A 13,005-nucleotide genomic window follows, 5' to 3' on the forward strand; every position below is an offset into this window, starting at 1 on the left:
ATTAGAAATGCTGCCGGTATTACTGATAACGTATATATACAGTATATATCTTTATATATAGGTAATTTATCCTTTACAAGTCTTATTACAAAAATGATTTGAGGCCATGTTCATATGCTGAAGCTTTAGGTGCTGATTACAAAATGGACACAATTCTTTGTGATGTGGTACATACTGAATATAATTGAGGAGGCATGTTTTATATTGCTGAAATTGATATGTAGATATACAGCATTGTTTGTGTACCATTTGATCAGAAATTGTGATATGTGATGATCAAGCCTGGAATGCATTAATAACAACTCAATTCTCGACACTTCTTTTGACACTCACAGGCACTTCAAAAGCATTGCTTTCTTGTACAAGAGCGAAGCAACATTTCGTGATTTCTCAAGCTGCATAATTGGAAGTAGTCTATTGTGTTTTTGCTTTATTTAAGACCTAACCGTGATGATGCGCCGTGACCTATTTTCAAATGAATGACCATCTGTGATCTGTATATGGTCGATTTTCTGCATCCTTTGAATTCAGCCCCATTTTTAGACACTGATTTGATGGATGTGATGTCTTATTATTCCAACTGATCATCTTAACATACTTACACATGTTAATCACTCTCTAAGCATCGTCTCTCCATGCCATGTGTATATAGAAAGGTGACAACAGGTAGATAATCCATGCAGTTCATTGCATAGTTTTCATCTACCCTTTTTTTCTCAGTAGGGTTATTTGATGCTGTGATTTATTGTATCATGACAGTGATTTCCAATTATTTTCAATCTGCACATTTCCCCTTGCCTTTCTTATTATTTGTAACAATAACTGATGTCTTCCAATGACTGCGGCTTTCTTCCAGACATTTAAACATCTTCAGCACCATTTTCACTATAATACAACAACTGGGTCTCCATTCAGATCTCACAGCCCTTCCTGCCACTGTTATTTTCCAGATGTTCTAAAGTATTCCCAGAGCATTAGCATATTGCTATGTGGACATGCGCTGGCAGTGGGGGTAGGAAGCAACCTCTTCCCATTTATCCAAAAACACATCTTAGATATCATATAATAAATAGTTGGGTAAATCTTCACAAAACCAAATCAGAAAGCAAATCTTAGGAGGAAAAGTTACTTTTATAGAGATGAAACCCATAAGTTAATATGTCATTCTAAAGTTAGAAGCCATTGCAACATGGCTGTTGGTTTTTAACAAGCAGTATGTTAAAAGGCTATTACGTTTCATTGGAAAACGTAATCTAAGCCATAAATATTGGGGACTCCCTCACACTATATGGTCATATATTGTTTAGCCCGCCAGTATGTCAAAATAGCCAAAGTTTGGCGAGTCCTATGTAATTTTTTCTGGCTATATTGCTTACCAAGGAGCTGAAACAATGGGACTGCACTGCATTTTACCCAAAGGAGACTCTCAAGCAATTTAAAGCCCTGGACACTAGCAACGAGGCACCTGTGTGGCAGGAGGGGCTGCTCCACCCTATGGTTCAGCCAAAACCTGCAAACAGGCACAGCACAAAAAATATAAAACAATAGGGGAGCACACAACCTAAAGAGCACCAACAACATTCAGATTGCTGAGTTGCTACTAGAATAATGATCAATAAGTACACAAAACAAAGAAAGAATTAAGCGGCATGAGGTATATGCCCAGTAATATTTTACATTTTTTAGTACAACTGGGTGTCTAGGAACAGGAAATTGTTCAAACATGACTTCCTGTTTCACAGGGGTATACATATTAGATAACACATAGGCCAAATTCCTTTAGCCGTTCGTTACAATGGGTAAGACCAAGGAATATAGCCATAATGTGCAGCAAAAGATTGTTAAGCTTCACAAAATGGTAAGTGGCTATAAGAAAACACGATCAGGGCAATAGTAAAGAAGTTCCAGTCAACTGGAAATGTTATGAATCAATGTGGATGGGAAGGACGGTCTATATTGTCTCAATCGACTATGAAGAGCATGGTTCAAGTGGTCAAAAAATCTCCAAGGATCACAGCTAGAGAAATGCAGAAGTTAGTTGTGTCTTGGGGTCAGAAAGTCTGTAAAACTACAATTGAACTTAACCTACATCACAAGTTGTTTGGAAAGGTTTCAAGAAAAAAACATCTACTCTCATCCAAACTCAACTGTCTTCCGTTTGCCAGACACTATTGGAACTTCAAATGGGATCAAGGACTGTGGTCAGATGAAACCAAAATAAGTTTTTTGGGAATAAACACCAGAAGCCATATGAAAATCTACCATGTCCATCTCAGTCCCCTGACTTCAACCCAATACAAAACTTATGGGTTGAACTGAAGGCTCTACTAGCATCAACCTCAAAATGTGAAGGATCTGGAGAGATTCTGTATGCAGGAATGGTCTCAGATCCCTTGACATGTATTCTCCAACCTCATCAGGCATAATATGAGAAGACTCAGAGCTGTTATCTTGGCAAAAAGGTAGCACAAATTATTATTGACTAAAAGGGTGCCACTAATATACAGAATTTAATATTTTTTTTTCTTTTAGGTTTATCCAAAAGTGTTGTGATTGTTTAATAATCATGAGAGCAGAGTATTTCTGTGTATTGTTTGAAGGTCAAAAGGTTAAACAATAAAGACAATTTGATGCAGCCCCTTTTTTTCTCATCCTCACGGTGATTCCCAAATCTCTCTCATCCTTTTCAGCTCCTTACTTACGTCTCCCATTCTCTCTGCCCCATGGTACCCCATTCATACCCTTCTCACATCCTGTATATAGAAACTGCACTTACAGAAATAAAACAAACCTCCTGCACAAATGTCAGATCCAATCTCAGTAATCTCCAGATACCACAACAAGTACTGACCCGGAACTAATTCAAACAGATGGGAGCCTCTATTAATGCTCTCCTCTCATGCGTTGGTACTCTCCTGTATATGTGCTGCAGCCAGAGGGATACTCAGCCAGTAACTGCTACCAGCTGCTGACTGCGCAGGGGGTGACTCTAACACGCTACCTTTAATTTCTCCTCCAATTTAACTCTTTTAATTCTGTAGAAGCAACATTTACACCCTATACAGCACAAGAAGGGACAGCTGAGCTGGACTCTGTTAAAGTGGAGGTTCCAGTATCTTGGGTATCAGGTTTCCCCATTCAGCCAGGGACACATGGACAATAAATGGTATGTGGTGCATTTACTGCATGATGATAAAATGCATTACTTAAAAATGTAATTATATATATATATATATATATATATATATATATATATATATAAAAGCCATCTGGTACCTGCATTTTTAACAATTATATCACATGATCAATGGAAATTATCTGCCTTTTTAAATGTATTTCTTTTTTAAGAGTAGAGTATTCTGACCACAGAAAGGAAACCTGTGTGGAGGGCAACAGTATAGGTATACACAGAGAAGGTTCTTTGGGAAAAAGGGAAGATATAGGGCTTTAGTTAGACAGGTCAAATCCAGCACACTGATATCTAACCATACGCAGATGGCCCCTGGGGAGTGATGCAGTGCACTGCCAGATGTAGAATGTTCGAAACAGAAAAAAAAATCACATAATGCACATATATGTCGTGATATTCTAAAATCATTATCTGTGTAGCAGAGACTGTGCGAGTTCTGTGCAGACCTGCAATGGTTACCTTTAACCGTTTGTTCTATTTATTTTCATTATGGCATGTGGTGTTAACTTGCAAGCACCTGTAACTCCAAGCACCCTGTCGGATTTTACCCCGGAATACGGAATCAACCTGGTTGGCATCCATCCATCCACCAAGGCTGGAGCCAGATATATTGATTTGTATAAAAATAATTGTATGTGCCTCAGTAATGTCACTAAGAGAAATCACTAACGACCCCAGGGGAATTATTATTCACATGGTACATTGAGAACAGTACAAAATAAAGTTTAAGATATTAAAAAGAGAAAAGAAAAAAGCATTAACTATTATAACTAGAAACAAAAAGAAAACGTTCACTGCCTGAACCTATGTAAACGTATTAAAATAAATTTAAAAAATGTGTGATCTGTAAGGGAGCGTTTTCACCTTCTGCAACATTTTTAAATCAGATCAAACTGTACAGATGGGGTGTTGCTGGGCATAGTTTGGATTTTTTGTTTTACAGCAGTGGCAAATATCTTGTAGAAGAATTGCTAGACATTATCTCCCTAAATTAACAATGCATTATGCAGGATTGAAACATATAAAAAATAGACATTTGGGCAAATTATATGATAAAAGGTATAATAATAAATAATAAGAGGTATCTTGGTCTTCTTTAGTAACACTTTTTAGATGACTATATGTATCAGAATTCTCCAGCACTCGTTCCCTAGTGCTATGTGTACTTTGGTTGCAAAAGGGAACTTAATTTATTTAATTTATTAAATTCAGTCAAATAGCAGGGCACATTTGATCAAGCCCCATAGTTTGGAGAACTAATATCTTCATAGACTACAGTAGGATTGTGAGACTAAAATACCTGCCAACACGACATCTCTATTTTTAAACACTCGACACTGAGCCAATGAACCCTTACATCATAAGAGGCAAACAATTGAGATATATGTGGATAGAGAAATCCTGGTGCAATCACCCATATCAACCAATGGAATGTCCCTGCAGGCCACTTTTACCATTTTGCATCCAAGCTGTTTTTGCATAACCACTACAGTTAACAAAAAGATCCCACGTAGCTGTAGATAAATGGGACCAATCTGGGTAATGATAATGTAGACCACAAGGCTACAGTAACAAAATAATATGTTGCTGGTAATTCAGTTGTAATTGCTGAAATTGACTGGCGGGGGCTACAGGGAGAAGAATGGAACTTGGTAGGATTGAGAAAATCTCGGATGGAAGGAACACATGTTGTTAAACATCAAACGCAATCTTCAAAGGAAATCAAGAGTGTCTGTCATAGATTATCTCAATGTACCACACTATAAATGCTTAAGTAACAAAATTATCCCAACTTAAAGTCAATAAAAGATTTAAAGGGAACTGAATTTAACTGTTGAATTGAACTATAGCTACAAATGTGGACTAGGGCCTACAACAAGCCACAGGGGGTTGGAATGTCTGTCGGTATGCTTCCCACCACCTCTTCCATTCTTTTTATATGTTATCAGAGGACTCTGCTGTGATGAATAATATGTGTTTCTCACTGTCCTTCACTGGGGTTTTTAATTTACCAGCTCACTACCAGCGAGTCTCCAGTATATTAAGCAATAAATTGCATGTCCATTCTAGTAGTAAGGAGCTTACATTTTTCATCTAGAGCTAAAATAAAGACTGCATTTTCTACAGCTATTTCTCCATGCCGTGAAGGGTAACAGGTCTCCATTGAACGTCGCGCTGAATCCAACATGACAAAATGCTGGTGCACTTTGCATTGGCGTAGTTAAAGTATATCTCATTAGGTCTCTGAAATCCACAGCCTTATCAGAATATAAATATTTGACAATAAGCAAGAGAGGTAATGATTTGCATCACCAAGCAGGGTGTGATCATTTAAAGGTGTTTGCTGCTCTTGAGAGACACTTTCTTTGGGTTCCGGTATTACACAATTTTGTTAATCCATAAAAAAAACAACTTACCTTGGTTCATGAGTCAAAAGATTTTTTTTATTTTTTTCTTCTTTTTAAACAAATTCTAGGCATTTTTAAAACCCAGTGCTGCCTGACCCCTTTCCCCACTGCCCCTTGGACGAAAACACTCAGTGAGCAATGGAAGGAGGCCACAAGAGTTCATTCTTGCTGATCATATTTAGTAGTCTGTGAAGGCAAAGGTAAGGTTCTTCCTCCCTACCTCAAAACGGCAGGGGCAAGAGAGAGGGGGGAGGCAATAAAACTGGAAGATAGTGGTCACTTGACAAGCAATGTCCAAGAAAAGGGACAAAGGAAAGTGTGTGAGAGGTACATGTGTGTGTGTGTGTGTGTTTAGTGAGAACTAGCAGCTCGCTTGAACTAGTCTCCACTGATAAAGGGAAAGTGAAGTTTGAATCTGGATACACATCCACAAAATTTGAGAAATGCATCTCTTGTGAGACACTAAATTCATTAGCTGAATCCATTTGGACATCTCATAGAGGTACCTGGCTGTCCTTAAACGCCAGCTCTTTTTAACATGACATAAAATGGTGGCATTTCCAGTGTGTCCCAGTAAACACTTCATTAGCCACATGTAATCCTAGTGGTCTGAGATCCAGCAGACTGTGCCTGGGCCACTGGTAGACAAGTCTCCCGCAGATGTACAAGAGATATGTAAAATTAAATGGGAGACTTATACTTCAGTCTGATAGTCCCCATCTGACACATCCATGGATATACGTGGAGGTTGATCCCAATCAACACAGCGCAGACCCAGCCGGTCATGAATCTGTGAGGAGCGTGCCCTGTAGCTATCCCAGACTTTCTGATGGGGGCCAGCTGGACTTGTCTTCTCCTAATGACCAACATGAAAGAAAGAGAGATCATTTAAGAGGTAATTTACTGGTTAGTAAATGGATCATTGTAAGGGCAAAAAAGTCCTAAAAGTCATTTATTTCATTTCAGTTACCTGAGTGAACGAATTGGGCAAATGCACGAGTAAGGAGTGGGATTCTGCTGAATCCTTCCATGCGCTTGCAAGGGAGGAAATGTTAATTTAAACACAGCACCCATATAAATCAAACTGTATATGATGGCTGAAGTGTCCCTTTACTCTACTCCTATGTGAGTGTTTGAAATTAAAGCAGCCATCAGTGCATAAACCAAATAAATGGATGAAACAAGAATAGATGACTGTTACTTACAAACTATTTGTCCCTCTGAATGCCAGTAGGTACATATAAACTCAGTGGATTTGAGTGTGCAAATCTTCCATTCGCACTATTAGGGTAGTGGATGAATCTATCCAACAGGTTATCTGTAAACTTACTCATGTGGCTTGTACCAGATAAATCTATTCTCAATAGCTAGCAATAGTTATCAATAAAGCAATCTACAGTGGAAGAATCAATGAAAGCAATCAACAACGATCATATTCCTCAATCAACAAATTAACAGCCCTGCATCCAGAAATGAATGGAAATGCCCCCATGGGTAAGCGATAAATCTACCCTTGCAAATTAACAAGACTTGTACTGATCGTCTTATGTAATGTGATATAGCACACGAAGAGAACCATTAAAAGATGAAAACTGATGTGTTTGCTTATTATAAAATAATTTCTCCAATTTAATTAAAAGCATTATCTGTTTTTATTAGTTTTTTATTATCTACAAGAGACCATCGGTTTAATACATAGAGCCATTTGTCTCCCGGTTAAAAGACTACGTACAGAAAAAAATGACGGGCTGTAAAACTGGCTCTTTTGACCAATGTACTTGTGAGTGAGATGCAGCTTACTGGATTTAATATCAATGATATGAACCCATAGGATTGATGCTAGGTTTCATATTTTAATATTAAAAAAAATAAAGGAATATATTTTCTCAGTAGTATTGGGGAGCTAAAAAAAAAAAGCCTATATCAAACTAATATTTTCTCATTCAAGTGACAACCGGTCTGTCTCCTTCAATAGAATGTATCTGCTCCCACTTTCCTACTCCTGTGGGTTTATTCAATGAAGTCAGGCAGGCATGCTTAAAAAACCTAGTCTCTACTGGCTGGATGATAGATAAAATATTACTCACACTGGCTGACGTTCTCTCTAATCCACCTCCTGAGGATATACTCCAACGCTTGTCTCTCTAAATACGACAAACATAAAAAAAGGACCAGGAATGTGAAAAAAAGAGTTTGGCAAGTAAAAGGGAAAGACACAGAAAGCAGTGATACACACAAAAGTGCACAGGGTACCGATAGTGTCTTAGCGTGATTGGGACTGTGGGTGGTAACAAAGGGAAACAGCCGTGTGTATAGAGCCGAAATCTGTATGCATATCGCCATATGCCGTCTCCATATAAGTGACAGTCATGCAGTACCAGCAGCCTTTACTAGCTTGGTATGTGTTGCACCAAAGAGTTGCAAACACAGTGTCCAGTAATAACTGAATAAAAAGCACAGAGAGAAAGGGGGGCATGTGACTCACGGTCAGGCAAGTGGAAAAAGAACTGTGGAATAGAAAGAGCAGGCAGCACAGATCTAGGAAAACAATAGCACAGGCAGCAGACTAACAGATAAGACAGCCAGGGCCCAAAGATCTATGTTTGAAAGGCTACGCAGAGCAGCATGAATAGCAAGAGACCCAGGCTCACCTTCGCATTGGCATCGCGGTATCTCTCCAAGGTGTGGAACTTGCGGTTCAGTTCGTGATAAAGCTCTGAGTGTCTCTTTCTTGTGTGCATCACTTTCTGCAAAATGTCAGCTGTGGATTTAGCAGCCTGCACCCATCACTCACTCTCCCTCCCATGACCTCCTTGCTATCCATGCCACCAGTAGGGGTGAAGGTCACCATCCAATATCATGCAGTTTGTGAGGGAGAATCAGCATGCAGATCAGGGGGATGTTTGGGTATGCGTAATTAGAGCACAGAGCTGATGCAAAAGACAGCCCTTACAGTTTCTTTTTAAGGGCAGCTACGCAGATTTGCACGCTGAGCTATAATGAGGCTTTTCTGCTAAAAAAAAGGCATCAGCTCTTAAAAAAGCATCTACTCTTCATACATGCCCAATATTAACAGAAGCAAGAGTGAATTTGCTTGGGGTACTACATGAGGTTGCTATCCAGAGTTCTCAGTGCCTGACTGGTGCTATTTTAGGGTTAGTGCACTCACCTCAAAATCCAAATCTGAGTATCTCAGTCGCTTCCGCTGAGGGAGAAACACAGGGACAGGTTGGTGTGGCTTCTATGTGCGGAGAAGGAAAGAGAGGAAGGGAAGGAGGAAGATGGATTGAGAGGAGGGAGAAAAGAGGTACAGATACACACAGAGACATGGAGAACAGGAAGTACAATTCATTGGACAAGAAGGAAAGCGATGTTGACTGAATAGTATAGGAAACAAAGAAGGTTTTCAGCATAATCTTGGCATAATCACATAGCAGGCATAAAATATAGCACAAATGGTGCAAGAAGGAATGAGGATAGATGGTACCACATCTAACAGGTGGAAGACGTATGAAGACATAGGTTTCCACCACATCTTACCTCTAGGGATCCAGCACTCATAGATGGACCAGGCACTGTGCGGGGCATTGTACGACTGCGCTCATTCATTTCTGTTGCTAGAATCTGTCGTACTGATGGTGGTTGCTTAAAAGGCAGGCCATACTGTTGCTGAGTGGGCACATAGGGTGGGGTGAGGTTGACATTTATGTGGTCTACTGATAGGAAATTAGGGTAACTTTCTGTGTCCCCTTGTTGGCGCCCTTTGCCCAAGTCTGCAAGCTTGACATTGAGTTTTCCATGATCACGGCCAAATGGCTTTAGGCTCAGAGTCCTTCTTGGTAGCACCATGTACTCACTCTCCAGTGAAGGCTCTTGAGAGGCATCTCCAAAGTCTAGGGGCCATAGGTTTCCTTCAGGGCACAGGTAGACAGGCCCACGTTCCACATTAACTTCCTTTTTAGGAAGAGGATCATTGAGCTCATTTACTTGATTGTGGGTAAGTTTGGGCACCTGGAGTAGAATTCCACCTGGAGATGACATACTTCCAGGTAGGTGAGAGAAGCTGAGTCCTTCTCCCCCTTTGTGCATCTTTAGGTCATCCTCATCATCTAAAGAAATGCGGGAAAGGGCTCCTGTAACACTGGATGGATGGCAAGTATTGAGTTCTTTAAATAGGACTGAAAAAAAGGAAGAGAAGAAGAACTATAAAATATTCTGTCTAACTATACCAAAAAAATGCCTTCACCTTAACAAATCCCCCTATAACCCCTACCAATCCATAATCTGTCTCATTTTAATATATCCTATTATTCAATATAAACTGCTAGTATAAATGCATTGGTCTATGGCAGATGTACACACATTACCCGTGTGTACATTTTCTCACCTGTCTCCCCATGTGCTGTGTACCACGAGGTCTTTTCATCAGACTGGCATGCCAGGTCCACATCTTTTTCAAAATCTGTCTATAGGAACAGAAAGGACAGAAAAACAAGAAACAAAGTGTGAGAAATAGAGAGAAGGATGCAAAATCAAATAAGAGAAGGAAAGGGTAAAAGCAAGGGAAACATGGGACATTAGTGGGGGGGATTCATAAACATACAGTAACAATGGCAAAAGCAACTGAATAGAATTTGCAGCGGTCCAATAAATACATGGTTATGTATCAAAGAAGGACATTGTGCAAGAAGAGCAGTACAACATTTGCAGGTATTAGATGGTAGTGAAATCAATACAAGGAGAAGAGACAATGAAATAAAAATAAAACTATTATGGCAGTGTATATGGAGAGTTTACAAAAGATCAAGACAAAGAATAATAATTTAGTACATGAATAGGGAAGGAACACAGATGGCAGAGAAACAAATATAGTATAAGTATACTGGAGCAGGTTTGGTCTGCTGGATTGAATCTTAAATTTGGTTGTAAAATTAGCCTTCTGCTAAGTCATCACACACCTAACACACACTCACCATGATCTGGAGCTGACCATTTTTACAGGAATTTGGTGAATCCTCATTGTCATCACTGCGGCATCCACCTATCTGGCATTTTACCACCTCCTGCACCTATCCATGAAGACAAACAATATCAATGGCATTTTGCAGAAGACAATCAAATTCTGTTATCTCGTGTGCTTCTTCAATTATTGTATAACTACCTATACATTTGCTGCGCTGTCTACCCAAGGGTAACATAACATCACAGTAAAACAGTGTTTTATCTGCAAATCTAATTTCAGAGAATCGTATACATCATAGGGACATTTCAGTACAGGATATTTAGATGCATACTTATACATCTCTGTATACTTATGCCACTGACAGTAATATAAGGACTACTTGGCCCACCTGTCTGCCCATATTTTTCTGCGTGTTGTAAGACCCCAAATCTTACTTTGTCCAGGCTCTTGTTTTAAGAAAAGCCTGCCTGATCCTTAACATCCACATTTACCTGCCTCTGCAGCCATGCTTTATTGGCAACAAAAACACATAGAATGTTGGTACAACAAAATAAATCAACAATATAATTATATTTTTTGCATCCTAATCCATTCCTATTGTGCCTTGACCGTTGCAGATCGGTGTCAGTAAAAGCAGGGAATTGTGCTATTATTACACAAAGTGTTCCTTTAGAAATATCAAATACCATATGTTGGCTGTTGACTGTTGGCTTCCTCACTTAAATGAGAATTGACCATCAAAATCTGTTTATTCAAGAATATCTAAATAGACCAAAGTCTATAAACGTTTCCTTTTTAATTCAACATAAGACAAACTGAGGCACACAGCAATAACCACATCTAGTGAGTAACTTTGTATCCATTTTACCCTCAGCCTTATAGGTAGTCAGGGTCTGTTCTACAAACTCTCATTTGGGCAAGTAGGTATGAGGTTGAGGTATGTATGGAAGGTCTGCATTTTTATACTAGTTCTTTGAATACAATGTGCAGTATGAATGATATCAAAGATAGGAGTTGATGTCATTCATGTGCTTTACATGACCCTTCTGACCCTATATTATGTTTCCCACAGCACAGCTAAGAAATTACATATATCCTCCTTTGTGAACCGCTTCACTAGAACGTTTCAGACAGGCTGCATTAGAAGCTGCAGGAGTACTTACCTCTCGGCGCAGGAAGCAGTGTACAGTGATAATTACACAGCCTTGCACAGAATTGAACACTGCAAAGAGTACTTGGAAGAGGATGGAGCGGCGGTCAGTCATGGCCAGAACAGCAGACATCCAAGTTAGGGCAAGAAGTGGGAGGACCACGCAGGAGCTCCAGAGAGATGCCCTGTGGTGAAGGAATGGCAACACGGTGCAAAGACGTGAAGGAGGAGTGAAATAGAGAAAAACAGGGGTAGAGAAATGAAGAAAAAATGGGTGAAAAAAAGGAAAGAAGCAAACATTGTGAGGAGAGAGAGAGAGAATGTGAACATGAGAAAGAGAGAGGAGAGTCCAGGATGGAAAGAGGCATATAGATAAAAAGGAAAGAGAAAACGAGGGGGGGGGGTAAAACAAGATTGGAGAAAAGAAAAAATGGATAAATATAGTTAGAAAGATAAACAAGAGTAGAAAAGAAACGTCATAAAGTTATGAAAAGATGAAATAGGATGAAGAGCCAGACCAAGAAGCATGGCATTTTACAATGGAGAGTGTTGTGAAGGAAATGTAAGAGGTGTAGGTAAAGAGAGATAAAAGATAATGAAGCCCAGGTTATGATGCACCCAACTTGTTTCCTGTCACTCTGCTTCTCTGGGTCACTTCTCATGGATGTTTTAGGTGTAAAACATACTCCATGAGGATTCCACTGTAGACCTCACAGGAATGTTATGTGATGGGGAAGCTGCAATTCCCAACCCTTGCTGACCTGATACTTGTGAGGGTGGGGAAGGGGAAGAAACTCAGCTTATGTGTGAAGGACTATAACAACACTTCATACTGTGGAAGTAACGGGCCCTGAGACTCGGTATAAGGTTCTCTACTTCATTCCTGACTTTGGAGTTGTGAAAGGAGCATAGGGGCCCTAAACAAAGGCATTTGAGTGTGTATTTTTAGTATATGGTGTTATGTGTATGTCCTTCTAGGAGAGGAGGGGAAACTAACACAGCATTGCTGGCAGTAGCTGCTGAGAGGCTTGAACTGGGCACCACTTCACAGGTGGAACAGATCAGCAGCAGGTCCCTGCAGGAAGTCTCACTTCTGCACCAGCAGGAGAGCATGCAGGATGGATTATACACAACACGGAAAACACGGAATAGAAAGACATATAGACACAGAATGAAACACACACATTTATATATATATGTATATAGAAAATATATATTTATATATAATAGAACACACAGAAAAAATAAAAGTATTAAAAAAGAGATTAAGAGAGGGCAGTAAACCCAAATTTAA

The 13,005-nt window shown here is 39.5% G+C and overlaps 1 protein-coding gene across 2 annotated transcripts in view; it reads right to left on the reverse strand.

Moving 5' to 3' along the window:
* Positions 1 to 5,612: 5,612 nt before the first annotated feature.
* The window catches only part of ADGRB2 (adhesion G protein-coupled receptor B2), a 159,949-nt gene continuing 152,556 nt past the window's right edge, over positions 5,613 to 13,005 (reverse strand). The window contains exons 22-30 of one of the 2 annotated variants that reach the window (XM_053454754.1): positions 12,709 to 12,804; positions 11,725 to 11,896; positions 10,572 to 10,667; positions 9,986 to 10,064; positions 9,139 to 9,776; positions 8,768 to 8,803; positions 8,250 to 8,345; positions 7,686 to 7,742; positions 5,613 to 6,454 (exon numbers count right to left, since the gene is read on the reverse strand). In XM_053454754.1, coding sequence (XP_053310729.1) covers positions 6,293 to 6,454; positions 7,686 to 7,742; positions 8,250 to 8,345; positions 8,768 to 8,803; positions 9,139 to 9,776; positions 9,986 to 10,064; positions 10,572 to 10,667; positions 11,725 to 11,896; positions 12,709 to 12,804 — 1,432 coding nt within the window. In that variant the 3' untranslated portion in view covers positions 5,613 to 6,292. Of the gene's footprint in view, positions 6,455 to 7,685; positions 7,743 to 8,249; positions 8,346 to 8,767; positions 8,840 to 9,138; positions 9,777 to 9,985; positions 10,065 to 10,571; positions 10,668 to 11,724; positions 11,897 to 12,708; positions 12,805 to 13,005 lie in introns of both variants that reach the window. The other variant, XM_053454755.1, reaches the window with a different exon arrangement.

Source organism: Spea bombifrons, chromosome 2 (genome assembly GCF_027358695.1).
Source record: "Spea bombifrons isolate aSpeBom1 chromosome 2, aSpeBom1.2.pri, whole genome shotgun sequence".
Classification (NCBI taxonomy): Eukaryota; Metazoa; Chordata; class Amphibia; order Anura; family Pelobatidae; genus Spea; species Spea bombifrons.